The sequence below is a fragment of the Lepus europaeus genome, chromosome 3 (assembly GCF_033115175.1).
Source record: "Lepus europaeus isolate LE1 chromosome 3, mLepTim1.pri, whole genome shotgun sequence".
In the NCBI taxonomy this organism is placed as follows: domain Eukaryota; kingdom Metazoa; phylum Chordata; class Mammalia; order Lagomorpha; family Leporidae; genus Lepus; species Lepus europaeus.
In genome coordinates, this window is record NC_084829.1 from 107208188 (window position 1) to 107225209 (window position 17022).

Below are 17022 nucleotides of genomic sequence, written 5' to 3' on the forward strand. Positions count from 1 at the left end.
AAGAGCCAGAAGGGTGTCGTAAAGGCCCCAGGTGAGCAGCTCCGGCCTGGGCTGTCCTCGTCACTTGACTAGTCCTGGACACTCAGGCATCACTCCCTCCTCTGGACTTACCCCGCTGAAACTCCCACTTACAGTATTTCTATTTATTTATATTATTTTAATATCACTCGAATTTGCCTGCTTTCTCCATCCTTTCTCACCATCCCCACCACCAGGCCAAACCATCATCCTCCCCCGTAGCTGGGCTCTGATCATAACCTCCTGTCGGATTCCATACAATCTTTCTTGCCTCCTGCAATCCGTTCACCAAGGTAATCATTCACAATGCAAGGGTAATTATGTCATTTCCTTCCATACAACCCTTCAACGGCTTCCAAATGCCCCAAGAATGGAGTCCAAACCCTTGAACCCTACCTCTTGTCTTGGCCCGTGCCAATTGTATTTCTGTACCCACCTTCTTTCAGTCCCCTGTACCTGTGCTCTCTGCATGGGAGCTGGTTCCTCTGGTGGAGAACTCGCCTCGCCCGCACGCTCTCCCTCTCTCCCCGAGCTGCTCCCACTTATCCTTTCCATCTCAGCCTTCAGGACACGTGTTCTGGACCCCCACCTTTGAGCCAAACTCCTTGCCGATTGCCACGGCGCTCCTGCTGCCCTGGAGTAACAGGATACCCCAGTAGCCATGACTTCATTTGGCGAAGGCATTAACCTTCCGCCCAGGAATTCTAGAAGGTGGCATGGCAGTTCTCCAACCACCTCAAGGACTTAAGCTCAGATCTGGGTTGTCAGCAGAACGTTTCCTGCACCCTCATAAGATCTAAACAGGAGCAAAAATGCTTTTTCCTTGAGGGGCTCTGTCTTCTCCCCGAGGAGGAAACTCTTCTCCAGAGCCTCTCACAGATTTCTCTCTCATTTCGGCTACAATGGAATCGTGAGTCTACCTTAGACCACTCAGTGGGAAAAGAAGAGGGATCGCGTGTACCACCCAAATTCCACAGCAGAGTTTGATGACCCAGCCAGAGGGATCACTTGCAAAACTCAGTGTAGACAAGCAGTGCCCAATCAAGAAGCGTGTTGGGGTTTTGGTTCCTTGCTTTGCTGCTCTTTGGCCGATTTCTGATAGATGACCATCTTTTCCTGGCACACCGCCCTCCTCCACCTGTTCTTTAACCTGTTCCTTCTCCCATCCTTCGTAGCATGTAGGTAGAAAAGACTTCTCCCTCTCTTTTTTTTTTTTTTTTGACAGAGTTAGTGAGAGAGAGAGACAGAGAGAAAGGTCTTCCTTCCATTGGTTCACCCTCCAAATGGCTGCTACGCCTGGCGCACTGCACCTATCCGAAGCCAGGAGCCAGGTGCTTCTCCTGGTCTCCCATGCGGATGCAGGGCTCAAGCACTTGGGCCACCCTCCACTGCCTTCCCGGGCCACAGCAGAGAGCTAGACTGGAAGAGGAGCAACCGGGACAGAACAGGCGCCCCAACTGGGACTAGAACCTGGGCTGCCGGCACCGCAGGCGGAGGATTAGCCTAGTGAGCAGCGCCGGCCCAAGACTTCTCTTAATATGAACACATTAACAAGTAATTTTCTACTAACCTTATTTCTAGTATAATTATCTTTATTTTATGCTGTGTGTTTCTTTAGAGGTATTTAACCATTCATAAACAACAGGAAGTCCTGGAGTTTATACCGCCCTGTGAGTTAGGATTCCTGGGTGCCTCGCTCAGCTGTGCCACAACTCTGATTGTCACTCTAGACCTCAGTCCCCAAAATGCCAAAGGGAAGGTGCTGGGCTAGCTCAGGTCCTTTAAAATTATGTCTTGAGGAGCCCTGGACTCCTCAAGGAACTACAGGGCCCCTTGCACAAAGGGGGCCAGTGATGCGGCCTTGAGGCTCCCACCCCACGTCCTGTGCTGGACCTTGGCTGACGGATCCTTGGACCCACTGCCTGCAGTTTCGTTTAATGAAAGCATTCGGAGCATGGAGTAAAATTTGGAAATCTGGCCGGCGCCGTGGCTCAACAGGCTAATCCTCCACCTTGCGGCGCCGGCACACCGGGTTCTAGTCCCGGTCGGGGCACCGATCCTGTCCCGGTTGCCCCTCTTCCAGGCCAGCTCTCTGCTGTGGCCAGGGAGTGCAGTGGAGGATGGCCCAAGTGTTTGGGTCCTGCACCCCATGGGAGACCAGGAGAAGCACCTGGCTCCTGCCATCGGATCAGCGCGGTGCGCCGGCCGCAACGCGCTACCGCGGCGGCCATTGGAGGGTGAACCAACGGCAAAAGGAAGACCTTTCTCTCTGTCTCTCTCTCTCTCTGTCCACTCTGCCTGTCAAAAAAAAAAAAAAAAAATTTGGAAATCTGCGAACTAGCCAGTTACTGAGGAGCCAAGCTGCGAGGCAGGGGGGTGTCAGCGGTCTGCAGCTCACTGTCCCCTGGGTCCTGCTTGCTACCTCTTCCTTGGACGTTGACCAATGCCCCGGCAGGCAGACGCACGTTTCTCTGGATATGGTTATAGCAGTGGTCTAGGATCTAGTTACATCAGGGTGTTCTTCCTGTTTTAGCCAGGAAGCATGAGTGCCTAAGGCACGGTCCCTGGATGTCCTCTGAGACCACGCTGGTCTCCTGTGCAGACACTGCAGTCGGCTGAGTGAGTAGATGCAGGTCCCCATATTGACTGTCACTCACCTGGGGACCCTGCCACTCGAACCCCTGACTCCTCGAGGGCCGGGACCTGAAACTTCATTCTCTCCACATCCTCCAGGGCTCACGGCAAATACTTGTTTAAGGAAAGCATCAATGAACAAACCACAAGTTGTAAAGCAAAGTTGCCTGTTGAACAATCAATTCAAATTAAGACAGATGTTCGGTGCCCAGTTTAAAAGACAACAGGAGTAACAGGAGATAGGAAAAACCTAGATTTCTTATTTTTTACCCATAAGATGGGTAAACTCCCCATGAGAATTTATATTAGAGCCCTACTTTGATGGGAACCTCAACTCAAGTGTATTGAAGAGCACTTTGGAGAATGTAGATCCTGAAGGCTGAGTTTTTAAAATATTGTTTAAAATGCGTATGTATAAATGTATGTTTTCAAAGGCAGACAGAGAAGGGGGAGGCGGAGGGGGAGAAAGAGAGAGATTACTCTTCTGTCTGCTCCTGCAACTCCCCCAAATGGCTGCAAAAACAGAGTATAGACCAGGCGGAAGCCAGGAGCTAGGAACTCCGTGCTGGTCTCCCTCAGAGTAGCTGGGACTTGAACCAGCCCTTTGATAGGAGATGCAAGCGGCTAGCAGCATTTAACCTGCTGGGCCGCGATACCCTCTCGCAAAGCCTGGATTTTTCAAAGATAGATACGACGTAGTATGCAAGGAGGAAAGTTTAAAAAATGGAGGGGCCAAAGGGCCTGTGTTGCGGTGCAGCAGGTTAGGCCGCCTCCTATAACACGGGCATCTCATAGTGGAGTGCTGGTTCCAGCCCTGGCTGCTCCTCACTCTGATCGAGCTCCCTGCTAATGTACCCAGAGAAGCAGCAGAGCATGGTCCAGGTACTTGGGTCTCTGCCACCCAAGTGGGAGACCCAGAGGGAATCCCTGGCTTCTGGCTTAGGCCTGGCTTGGCTCTGGCTGTTGTGGCCATTTGGGATGGGAAATCTCTCTGTGTGTATCCACCCCCCCCACACACACCCCTACCCCATCACTCTGCCTTTCAAATAAATAAATCTTTTTTTAAAATGAACGGATTAAGATCCATGCAGAAAGCTGCGACCGAGACACTTCTCTCCTTTGCGTGCACTGCCTGTTCAGGATACGCAACCCCGCTCAGCTCTACGTGTGCTGCAGACCTGTAAACCATCGTTCTGGGGAGAAAATTCATCCTCCCGGACATGAGTTTGCAGGAGCTGCATGTAAAAATTATCCTGTGTCATCCTAGGTCAATAAAGATGGACTTCTGCAATGCTTTCAGCCAAGTCGGTCTGGAGGAGCAGGATCCAGAAGTCGGTTCCCAAGCAGCACCAAGACCGCCCTGCTGCTGGAGGGCCCACGCGATGTCCTCGTGTCCCTGGCTTTGCTGAGATCATTTCTGATAGTGTGGAAGCAGCTGGAGGTGCTGAAGGAGCACTGGGGCCGACTCAAGCTGCGAGGCCGGGACGTCGACTCCATCTCTGCCCACAAACAACTCTCGGAGCTCTACGAGTGAGTGTCCCCCAGGCGGAAACTGCCCCCAGTGAGCAGAACCTTGGGTTGGCAGGTGCATGCCCCCTTGATCCCGGGCAGGTTTGGCCCACGGATCTTGGTGCACCCCGCCCCAAGTGCACCCCAGTGGCAGTCAGCTTCCTTCTCTGTGGACAGTGCTTTAAGGAGAGAGCCGGGCTGGGTTAACCCAGGGACAGAGCTGGATCCCCTAGAGCTGCACTGCCTGTCTTTCACCTGTCCCCAGGAGCTTGTGTGGATGACATGACCCCACAGTGCTGCTCACAGGATCCCCGGAACACTGGGTAGAGGGCTGCTGCTGCTGCTGCTGTAGCTCCTCACTCCCTGGGCCCGGTAGTCTCAGGTACTGAGTCCGTGAGAGCTTCAGGCATTGCGGCCAGAGGTTGAACATAGCACGTGGCGCAGGAGGCCTGGGGTCGGCGGGATGGTGGGCATTCGGCTGCAGATCTTGGCTGGGGATGACCTAGTTCAGGGGAAGGGCACATGGCTTCTGCCCTGTGCCTGTCCCCAAACGCACCAGCCGGGACCTTACCGAGCTCGGAAGGGTCCCCTCAGACATAGTCGGAATTGTCTGTCTCCTGATGGCATTCTAGCCAGTGGTCCTGGTGAGTAGGGAATGAGAAGGCGTGGCAATATTTGGAAGGAGGAGGACCCAAATTAGACACTTCCAATGGGAGAAGCCTTGGAAGTGATTCTTGGCTACTGTGGAAGATTGAGATGTGAGTGTGGGGGTGCCGAGGAGGCTGGGGGTCCACTCATGACAGGAAACAGAAAGCCAATGAAAATACTTGTCAGAGCATCAGCAGATGGAAACAACATTGGCTGATTTCTTTCTCTCTTCTTTAATAGGACTGACATTCTGTACCCCAGCATGAAGGCCATAGCTAGGCAGATGGGGAAAGAAGATGAATTTGAGGGACTTACTGTAAATTGTCAGTCAATATTTCCCCCTCAAGGGGCCTCAGAAATGGAAATAAAAACGCAGCAGGTATGTGAGAGTTATTTTGAATTTGCCTTTGAAAACTTACTTTGAGGCATTACCGCGTCAGATTTCAGGTTTTTGTTTTGTTTTTGTTTTTTGTCTAAGAAGTCATATGTAAACAGAAGGGCTGCAAATTGCTGAACAGACTGGGGGAGGGGACTTAGTGTTTAAAAGCATGAGGGGTTTCCATTTAGCAACGAATGAACCCTTCCCATCTCAGAGCTCTAAGTTCAGATGTTCATTCTGTCGGTTCTCCTTCAAGTGGGGTGCACCTTCACGAGAAAGATGATAGAAGAAATAATCATTCCCATCTTAAGCATAAGGCCCAGGATGCACGGATCCATACTGAAAAATAGCTCCTTGTATTTTTTTTTTCTGAGAATAAGAAAATGCAACGTATACTCTAGCACATTCGGTATGTGGCGGATGACGTGTGGAGGAGCTGTCCTGATGGGCCCCCTGAGGCTGAGCTCGCTGTGACAGGCGACAGAGCCCTGGCTGTCTGGTTGTCGGTGCACAGAGGGACATTCCCGGTGCGACAGGAGAGCTCAGCTCCGACTCCTGCCCCAGGAACAAGGCCATTGCTACTCCTCTGAGCCCAGGCTACTCGCCAGCACCTGGTTTCCTCCACAAGGGAAAACTGTGGGCTCTGTAAACACAAGAGGTGGACTCGGGGTTCATGGTCGTTGGGACACAGATTTCTCTTGGTTACCTATAGAGTTTTTAATCTTCTTGTAAAATCTTCCTTGGTATCCAAGGGCTTGTCGTGCAATGATAGATCACATCATCCTGCTACATTTGGAGACCCTAAAAAAAAGTAACACGAGCTTACTTTGGTCGTTGAGAACTTGGCAGTTTGCAGAACTGGGTGATGAAGGTTGCATTTTGTCTGTCAGGACAGGGGCCAGGCAGATGCTGGTCTCCAGACAGGTCATGTACCTCCCAGAAGCATGTAGAAGTCCAAGAAAGGAACCCCTCTCTTCCCAGGGGTGGGAACAGGTGAGGGACAGACCGAGCTCCAAGCGCTTCTGCGGTAAGTGACTGCTGGGGTCCAGGGTGTGAGCTGAACCTGGACCATGACTCTTGACCTGTGCTTGCTCTAGCTCCAGAAACTTCTGGAAAATGTTGAAATTCACATGATCCAGGAGGTATTAAGAAAAGTTAACAGAGAGATGACACTGGTTTTATCAGAAAAATCCAGGAAAGAGTGTCCTCTCCCTACAGGTAAGGCAATTATTATTTCACAAAAGAACATTTATTAGTTTTTTCTCATTTTAAAGGCAATCCACATATCCATATTTATAGGTAAAAAAAGAACCTGCAATGCCCAGAAAATGATAATACCTTTTGCACCTTCACTCAGAGGGAAATGCTATTCACATTTTTCTATATTACCTTCGACCTAGCAGGTGTTTTTCCCCCCTTTAAATTTATTTGAGAGAAAGAGAGAGAAAGCTCCCATCTGCCTGTTCATTCCCCCAAACACCCACAACAACCCCAGGCCAGGAGGCCAAGACCAGGAGCTGGGAACTCAATCCAAGTCTCCTAGGTGGATGGAACCCAATTATTTGAGCCATCATCATTGCTGCCTCCCAGGGTCTGAATTAGCAGGAAGCCCAGGACTGGGGCTGAATTTTGAACCCAGACACACAGATGTGGGGTACAGGTATCTTAACCACTAGGCCAATGCCTGCCTCAGCAGTTGGTGTTTCATTTGTTTATTTCAATTAGTCAATTAATTAATTAACGTTAGTTAATTTATTTGAGAGGCAGAAAGTCAGAGAACAGGCATTTAAATAGAAAGCAAAGGCTGACATTGTGGTGCGGTGGGTTAAGTCACTGCTGGAGACAGCAGCATTCCCTATTGCAATGCTGGTTCAAATCCCAGCTGCTCCACTTCCAATCCAGCTCCCTGCCTGTGCACCTGAGAAGGCAGGAGAAGAGAGTCCGAGTACTTAGGCCCCCACCACCCATATGGGAGACCAGGATGGAGTTCCTGGCACCTGGCTTCAGCCCGAGTCTGGCTGCTGAAGCCATTTGGGGTGTGGACCAACAGATGTGAAATCTCCCTCTCTCTCTCTCTCTCTCTCTCTCTCCTCCTCCCATTCTCTCCATTGCTCTGCCTTTCAAATAAAAAATCTTGGGAATATATATTATGAAAAAACTACACATGGATTTTGAAAGTTTTGCACCAAAGTAAATGTATCTTGTAATTCCATTTTCCAGGAACTTCTTGAAGTACCCTTGCATGCTACATATATATGTCAGAATCTCATATATATATATATGTGTGTGTGTGTGTGTGTGTATATATATATATTCATTCAAGGTGGGAAGGCCAGCAAAACCATTCCTCTCATTTGAGGTTTCACTCAGGCCTGCCTCCTGTGACCGGTGCCCTCGCACAGGCTACAGAGTCCCATTAGGGCATAATGTTCTGCGGGCATCCTCTTGAAACTCATGATGATTTACACAAAGCAGTGTTTGGTAAGTGAAATCCACTGAGTCCGTGGAACGTGCACTGAGGGTTTGCAGGCTTGGCTCACACCCAGTCCCACTGTTTCGGGAAAATGGCAGCAGAGAAATTATTGTTACCTTGATTCCTTGTCTTACATGGAAGAAGAATTTCCAAGTGGACACCAAAGAGATTTAAAAATATTTATGATAGTCAAAGGCCTCCAGCCAGAGCAGCATGGAGGGGGCTTCCAAGAGAGGAATAAACCCAAAGGGGCTGGTGGCAGTAGACTTTTTAAGTACAATTTGGAAGCAAAAAAAAAACTTGACAATCAGATTGGCATTCAGTTACCAGGAGGGGACAAAACCCATCAAAAGACCTGGTTTACAATTCTCCATTCTGTCTGGCCTGCTGAGGGTGGGATAGGTAACTTGTTTTCTTTCTTTTTTAGTTTATTTATTTGACAGAGTTATAGACCGTGAGAGAGAGAGAGACAAAGAGAAAGGTCTTCCTTCCGTTGGTTCACTCCCCAAATGGCCGCTACGGCCGGTGCTGTGCCGATCCAAAGCCAGGAGTCAGGTGCTTCCTCCTGGTCTCCCATGCGGGTGCAGGACCCAAGCACTTGGGCAATCCTCCACTGCCCTCCCAGGCCACAGCAGAGAGCTGGACTGGAAGAGGAGCAGCCACTAGAACCCAGTGCCCATATGGGATGCCAGCACCATAGGCAGAGGATTAACCCAGTGAGCCATGGCGGCGGCCCCATAACTTGTTTTCACAATAAGCTGTGAGCTCAGGAAGAGCACCCTTGCTATTCTCATGGGAAATTTGGAGATTTTGAAGGAAGGAGGGCGGCCTGTTTGTTCTTGCTACAGATAAAGTAAAGGAACCAAATATTTTACACCCCAAATTCCATTGGGATCCCCTATCTATCAACCCATCTGACTCCTCACACCACCCCCTGCTGCTCCCTACCCCACAGGAGGGGTCCACAGCCACCTGCTCCTCTGCTTTCTGGCCCTCGCAGGCACCCTTACCCTCTCCCTCCCCACTCCAGCCCAGCTGAGTACTGGCAGCGTGGCTGGGACCCCAGGCGGGAAGCAGCATGATGTACTCAGTGGGTGAGCCTTGTGTGCACCCCTGGCTGCCCCGGCTGCCCCAGGACAGAGGTTGCAATGCCCTTGGTGCTCCCCCGTTCCTAGTGGATCGAGGTGGTGGTCTCTGGGAAGAGGAGATATCTGGCTTGTTCCTCTGCCCCTGACTACAGCCCCATGCCTCAGTCTGGCAGCTGGCAGGTCCCAGGCCTTCGTGCCCTGAGTCTTGGGCAGGGCCACTGGGTCTCCCCTGCTCAGGGTGTGTTCCCATGCCCATGCGTGTGCACCGCTAACACAGATAGAAACACCCTGGTGGGTCTGGAGTGAGACTTGTGAAGAAAGGACACAGCTTTGTATTTTCGCGCCTGTTGGGGCACTTTTCCCTGTTGTTTGCCCAGTAGGTCCTGCATTTGCCCTTTGAGCCAGGCCTCACCGATTATGTGACCAAACTCCTAGGATTCCTGGAGGAAAACCCTTAACCTTTGAGCTCTGAAGGAGTTGTAAGAACTGACAAAATGCATTGGGTGTTGCAGGTGGACAAAGCCACAGACATTGTCATGTTAATAAGTAAGCTGGTCCCCAGGCAGGGCGGAGAGACGTGGTCATTTGGTCAGTAGCTGGATTCTGGGAACAGGGCTTGGAGGAAAAGTGTGCTGGGAGAGGACAAGCCACTCCCCAGCAGGGCAGCTGGCTGTCCCTGTCACCAGAGAGAAAAGGGTGGCTGGGCTCCAGCAACAGGACGCTTAACAAGACACACAGCGCCTGCTGTCTGCGCTGTGTGTGCCGTAGCCAGGCGGCTCCCCTTGGAGACCAGCCTGCGCTTCTCAGGGCTGGAGTTCCTGGCTGCGGCTGGGGCAGGAGGCGTCTGTGCTGTGGCTGTGCCGCCTTGGGCAGAGGGCCTGTCACCTGTGCCTGAAAAGTGCCCTCACTAAGGGCAGTGAGGGTCAGGCACAGGGGTGGGGTTGTTAGTAATGTAGTTAAGTGGATAGTTCCAGCTTACTTTGGTTACGGTATTCTGGCCACTTCTAAACCCAAGTTTAGATTCTATACTTAGAAGACTTAAAAAAAAAAACTTCTTTATTTTTTGTTAAAGATGTATTTATTTGTTAGAGAGGCAGAAGTAGAGAGAGAGAGAGAGAGAGAGAGGTCTTCCATCCTCTGGTTCACTCCCCAAATGGCTGCAATGGCTGGAGCTGGGCTGATCTAAAGCCAGGAGCCAGGAGCCTCTTCTGGGTCTCCCACATGGGTGCAGGGGTTCAAGGGCTTGGGCCATCTTCTGTTGCTTCCCCAGGCACGTTAGCAGGAATCTGGATTGAAAGTGGAGCAGCCTGGACTCGAACCGGCATCCATATGGGATGTCAGCACTGCTGATAGTGGCTTTATCAGCTATGCCACAGTGCCGGCTCCAAAACCTATTTCTTTATTTGATAGGGGCAGAGTGACAGAGAGTAAAAGAGATCTTCCATCCCCTGGTCCAATCCCCAGATGGCCACAACCAGAACTCCATCTGAGTCTCCCACATGGACGGCAGGAGCTCAAGCACTTGGGCCATTCTCCACTGCTTTCCCAGGTGTATTAGCAGGGAGCTGGATTGAAAGCAGAGTCGACGGGCATGCAGGGGTCATTGAGTATGTTTGTGTTCTTTGGCCCGCCAGGCATGATTCAGTGGGGAGATCTGGGGCTCCTGCTCTGCTGAGATCTGCAGTGGGAGTGACTGAGTGCCCACCGTGCACCATCTGCGCTTTGGGCCTGTTTCTTGCATTTTGTTCTCTTGGGACCTCTGTGGGCTGGGTGCCTTCAGAGAAGACAAAACACCCTGGAGTCCCCACCCATCACCTGTTCACCTTGGCAGCAGGGGGGTGCCGTGGGGGTCGGGGCTGCCCAGCTGGGACTGCCTTTCTGTGCCTTTCTTTGCGGGCGGGGTTAGCCTGGGGCTGGGGGTTTTCTCAGCAGGAATTAGGAATGAGGGATGTTGAGAGCCTGGAGGCCAGCAGAGCCTCTTGTCCTCCCCCTCAGCTTCTCTTTCCTCTGGCCGGTGCTCGTGTCCACGTTTCTAGCAACCAAAAAGGACGTCGGGAATCTTGTGTTCCCCAGCTTCCTCCCACCTTGTCTTGGAGGCTCATCTTCTCCTGGGGTTTCTGGCTGAGTCTCCAGGTTGTTACAGGGCCTCCAGAGATGTAGCATCGGTCCCTGGCCCTGGTGTGAGCTGTAGAAGCTGAAGTAAGCTGCCCTGGGAGTTACCCAAAGTAGCTCCAGGCACCCTCCTTCAGCCCCAGGGCTTGCACAGAGAGACAGGCTCCATTGCCAGCTCCATCCTTGGCAACTTTGCCTTTGAAGTGACTTTGAAGTGGTTCTCACGTCTTCTCTGAGCAGTGGTAAGGCCAACAGTGTCCAAAGGGAAATGGGTAGAACCCAGGAGTGTGGGAAGAAAATACCAGAACTCGCACGTAGATAAAGGCAACAAGTAGTGAGTGACAGGTCACACTCCACATTGAGGTGTCCGGAAGTGAAGAAGAAACTGGCAGAGCTGACACCTGTAACACTGGCATGTTTGTAACATGCCACAAGCATGTAACACTGACATACTTGTCCCCAGCCACGTTATAAAATTGAGAAAGAAAATCAATGGGGCCAGCATTGTGGCATAGTGGGAAAGCCTCCACCTGCAGTGCCTGCATCCCATATGGGTGCTGGTTCAAGTCCCGGCTGCTCCACTTCCGATCCAGCTCCTTGCTAATGCATCTGGGAAAGCAGCAGAAGAGGGCCCAAGTGTCTGGGCTCCTGCATCTATGTGGGAGACCCAGATGAAGCTCCTAGCTTCTGGTTTCAGCCTGGCCCAGCCCTGACTGTTGTGGTCATTAGAAGAGTGAACCAGCAGATAGAAGATTCTCTCTCTCTTTCTCTCTCTTCCCTCTTTCTCTGTAACTCTGCCTTTCAAATAAATCAATCTTTTAAAAATATATTAAAAAAAAAAAAAGAAGGCACATCTAATCAGGTCTGATAAGAAGGCAGACAAAAAATGTTCAAAGGTCCAGGAAACTATTGGGAATGCAGATCGCCAGCCATTCTCAGGATTGAGAGCCTCAGCCTGCAGACGTTTCTATAACAAAATATGCACGCAGCAAAGGTTGGGGGTCAAACATACTTTCTCCTGAGGGGAGTACGAGGAAACCAGTTAGCAGAGGGTGGGCTAGGCCAGCGCTTCCCCTGCGGTGAGCTGTGGAGTACAAGTTCCTTGAGGTACCCCGGAGGCCCTCGGCTAGCAGCCCTGGCTGCCTCGTGCTTTGGCTCCCTAGGTAACTCAAGCTCACTAATCCCGGTCTCTGGGTTGTGTGTGTTTACTTAACATCACTGATCCTTGTTTGCTCCAAACCTGTTTGTGCCGGTTTTATGATCATTGTACTTGCAGTAGTTTAATTAAAAATTACATAGACCAGTGAAATAAGAGTACAGAAAGAAAAGGATCCGTTGGGTCTCTAAACACTAAGTGGAGGGGGCTGGCGTTGTGGTGAAGCAGGTTAAGCCGCCACCTGCAATGCAGCAATTCCATGTGGGCGCCCGTTGATGTCCCTGCTGCTCCATTTGCAGCCCAGGTCCCTGCTAACACGCCTTGGAAAGCATCGGAGGATCGCCCAAGTGCTTGGGCTCCGGCATCCACATGGGAGATGCAGGTGACACTCCTGGCTCCAGCCTGGCTCCAGCCATTGCAGCCATCTGGGGAGAGAACCAGCAGATAGAAGATCTCTCTCTCTCTCTCTCTCTAACTTTGCCTTTCAAATAAATAAGTATTTTTAAAAAACAAAGTTGAAGTAGATAAGCTGAGATACATCTACTCAGTGGAAGTTTATGCTGCAATAGAAAGAAATGAGTTATCAACCCATGCAGAGACATGGAGGAAGCTTCAATGCATATTAATAAGTGAAAGAAGTCAAATTGAAAAGGCAACACATTGCATGATTCTAACTATATGACATTCTGGCAAAGGCAAAACCATGGAGACAGCAAAATGATTTGTGGTTGGGGCAGGAATTGTGACACAGTGGGTTAAGCTGCACTTGGGACACCCGCAGTCCCTATGGGAGGGGCTGCTTTGAGTCTCAGCTACTCCACTCTGCTAATTCAACCTCCTGCTAATGCGGCAGTAGATGGTGGCCCAACGGCTTGGTTCTTGTCACCCATATGGGAGACCTGGATGGAGTTCTTGGCTTCTGGCTTCAGCCTGACTTAACCCTGGCTGCTGTGGGCATTTGGAGAGTGGATCAGCAGATGTCTCTTCCCCGTTCCCCCACCTCCTTCTCTCTGTCTTTGAAATAAATAAATCTTGCAAAAAGAGGAAAGATCTATGATTTCTAGGAGCAGTAGTGGTGGGAGGGAGGAGCAGGCAGAGCACAGAAGATGTGTAGGGCAAGTGAAACTGTTCTGTGTGATACTACAACAGGTCACTAAACCTTTGTTAAAACCCATAGAATGTGCAGCCCCAAGAGTGAACCATAAGGCAAACCATGGGCTAGGGAAGATGTGAGCTCCTTGCCTGTAACAAATGTACCATTCTGGTGGGGGTGCTGACGGAGGAGACTCTGTGTGTGTGAGGACCAATGGCTTCAGGAAATTCTCCGCTTGCCTCTCAGTGTTGCTGTGAACCTAACGCTGCTCTAAAAATTTAAGTTTATTTTTACAACGTTTTAAAAAATAAGTTAAAAGTTATGGAAAGACTCAATCAAAGGCAAGCTGTTTAGAAAAAGAAATACAGATGACTGAAAAGATTGGGTGAAATTGCAAAAATGGACGAAATGGTGACACTGATCATGGTCCTTAAGTTTGCTCTCCAGAAATGAACACAGCTGGAAACTGTAGACCAAGCACCTTGTGTCATGATTTACGAAAGAGAGACGGTCCAGAACTCCAGTCAGCAGATATAGCCAAAGAAAACAGGGTTGACAAATGCCTGGAAAATTGTGTGCTTTGAAGTTAAATAAAACGATTGAGATAATGCATGCCATTTGTAGAGCATTCTCTGCGTTCACTAACTTTAACTGACTTCTTTTGGCTAGTCAACCAAATCTTGGTCTTGACTGCATTGGATAGGAGGATTTCTAATGTATTTTTTAAGTGTAGTGAAGATGACTTAAAGAGAGAGAGAGAGAGAGAGGGGGGTATTTTATTTTTTTGAAAGGCAGAGTTAGAGAAAGAGAGATCTTCCATCCATTGGTTCATTCCCCAGATGCCCACAGCAGCTGGGGCTGGCCCAGGTCTGTCTGGGTCTCCTGCATGGGTGGCAGGGCCCACATATTTAGGCCATCATCTGCTGCTTTCCCAGGTGCATTAACAGGGAGCTGTAACAGAAGCAGAGCAGCCGGGACTCAAACTGGTGCTCACGTGGGATGCTGGTGTCACAGGAGGCTGCTTAACCTGCTGCGCCCCAATGCTGGTCCCTGGAAAATGGTTTTGTTGATTTTTTTTCTTTTTTTGAAAAAATAAGTTTGGACAACTTAGAGTAATTAATGTTTAAAAACACCCTCGCAGTATATCCCCAGACTGGAGAGACTACACGATGTTTTTTTTAACTTTTTTTTTTTACCACAAGAACCCCTGGCTCCCTTTGGGGATATTTATTATCAACTCAGCACGCTGGTGTCCCGGGGAGAAGTTTGAAGCACACAGGTGTCCAAGGCACGTACATACACTTGCCCCCACTGAGGCGTTCTGACCCCCCACATGCTAGGGCCCCTGCTTGCTGTGGTGAACAGCTTTGATTGGCAGCTGAGTGCCTTCAGGTTTCAGTTCTGCTGCGGCTTAGGACCCAGGGACCACTCAGGCACAGAGACCACGTGGTTGTTAGGGAAGTGAAACGCTACCCAGAGGTCCTTCCTAGAGGCAGGAGGTTTCATGGGGGTGGGGCTCAGAGAAGGAGGGAGGGAAAGTGGTTTGGCCAACAGGAAGTCAAGTTTCCTGTAGTCGAAATACCTAGGAACCGAGCAAGAGGGGAGAATAAAATCCTCACGTAACCTGTCTTCCGCAGGCTTCTGGCAAAACCTGCAGGAGCCATGGCCACCCACCCACACGCACTGAAAATGACCATATTTGGGGACAGCTGGATCCTCTTTGCTGGGAATTCTTCCTCTTGGATGAATCCCATGCTCCCTGGCTTTCCCTCACTGCTACCTGCAGATGCAGAGCCGAGTCTGATCGTGAGCTGGTGTGAACTCTTCCAGCACTCTAGCGATGCAGTTCCCCTTTAGCTGAGACCGGAGCTACACCCCACACTGGCTCACTGAGTATTGGCCAGGTGATGGTCCCCAAACTAGAGGTGTGTGGCAGATGTGGGCCTCACCTGAACCAGACACCTGCCCTAACCCAGCCCTGGGAAAAGCAAGCAACCTCCTGTTGGGAAAATATCTGAAATCGACACGAGCTGTGTCTTGCCTATTAAGTTTAGGCTTGGGAGAGTCTTAAACCTTCAACACTCGAAGAAGCATGGGCTTCCGGACACATGGACTCGGGTTTTCCCCTGCACTGTGCTGGGACAGTGGCCATGGGGTTAATCACCTTCATTTCCTAAAAGAAAAAGCAAAACCGGATTTATGGGTTTCTTATGGAAAGCAGCCCACAGCCTGATGAGTGCAAATTGTTAGGCTCCAGCTCCATCGTGTCCACATTTCTGGGCAGACTGTGCGTCGTGCTTCCTCTGAGAAGCTGCTGGGGTGGGGAGAGGGCTGGCAGGTGTTCCGGCTGATGGCCAGCTCCCACACCACAGCAAAGACCGCCAGGTAGGGCTTGGCTCCTACATCCAAGTCCATAGGACTCTACTTTTCCAGACTTCCCAGGAACCACGTTCCAAGGAAGTAGGCCTTGTCCATGCAGGTCTTATCCACGTGACTGACACACTCAGGTGCTTCTGCTCTTCCATGTGGGAGCTATGGAGTATAGATATTCACCTGGCATTCCCGCACTGCCCGGTTGTTTTTAAGTTTTTTTTTTTTTTAAGGTTTATTTATTTATTTGAAAGTCAGAGTTACACAGAGAGAGGAGAGGCAGAGAGAGAGAGGTCTTCTGTCTGTTGGTTCGCTCCCCAGATGGCCGCAACAGCCGGAACTGCACCAATCCGAAGCCAGGAGCCAGGAGCTTCCCCTGGGTACCCCACATGAGTTCAGGGACCCAAGGATTTTGGCCATCTTCTACTGCTATCCCATGCCATATCAGAGAGCTGGATCAGAAGAGGAGCAGCTGGGTCTTGAACCAGCACATACATGGGATGCCGACACTTTAAGCCAGGGCATTAACCCCGCTGCACCACAGCTCTGGCTCCTGTTTTTAAGTTTGATTTTATGGTTCTAAAGACTTGTGTATTTATTTATTTGAAAGGCAAAGTGGAGTGTGTGTATGAGAAAGAGAGAGAGAAAGATCTTCTGTCTGCTGATTCACTCCCCAGAGGCCCATAACCAAAGCAACCAGGGCTGGGCTTGGCCAAAGCCAGGAGCCAGGAACTCCATACTAGTCTCCCTCACGGGTGGCAGGAGCCCAAGTACTTGACCATCTTCTGCTGCCTTCCCAGGTGCATTAGCAGGGAGCTGGATCTGAAGTGGAGCAGCTGGGACTTGAACTAGCACACTGATATGGGGTGGTGCTGTTGCACGGGGCAGCTTAACCTGCCGCATCGCAGCACCAGCGCGGATTTTTTATTTTTTCTAGAAGGCTACATAAATGTTTCAAAATGCTTATGGAAATGGAATTTAAAGATAAGCTTATTTTAGCACACACAAAAAATTGAAATGCATGCATACAAGGGCCTTTAAAAAGTTCATGAAAATTATGTATTATGAAAACAATATGCATAGATTTCAAAATCTCTTTGCACCAAAATAAACTTTGAATTCCAATTTCTTCAGAAGCATTTTGAAATATTTTACATGCTTTAAAGCTCAAAATGACAAATATAAATATACGTTTTACATACAACATATAATGTTACCCACCATCCTGTCACCTATCTGTAGCCACTTTTTTATATTAGTTTTACATCTGTATATAGTTTACATATTAGTTCTACATCTGTATTAGTTATACCTCTGTATATAGATTCTTCATGCATATTAATTCATTCTTTCATTGGATAACTACTTGCTGAGCACCTACTATATTTTAGGCACTGGTTTAGGGATATATCCTTACTATCGTGGACGTAGAAATCTACTCTCATGGCGTTTATAAACGAGAAGGTGTAGACAATGAGCACTTAACATAAGAAATAAGAAAATAATGGAGTTAGGAGGTTGTAGAGGTCTAAGGGGCACACT

At 49.8% G+C, this 17022-nt stretch overlaps 1 protein-coding gene across 1 annotated transcript in view; it reads left to right on the plus strand.

Annotated features, from left to right (window-relative positions):
- Positions 1 to 17022, plus strand: part of LOC133756617 (uncharacterized) — a 167765-nt gene that overhangs the window by 122494 nt on the left and 28249 nt on the right. The window contains exons 35-37 of the mRNA XM_062187238.1: positions 3920 to 4182; positions 5050 to 5188; positions 6286 to 6406. Of these exons, the coding sequence (XP_062043222.1) occupies positions 3920 to 4182; positions 5050 to 5188; positions 6286 to 6406 (523 nt within the window). The remainder of the gene's footprint in view (positions 1 to 3919; positions 4183 to 5049; positions 5189 to 6285; positions 6407 to 17022) is intronic.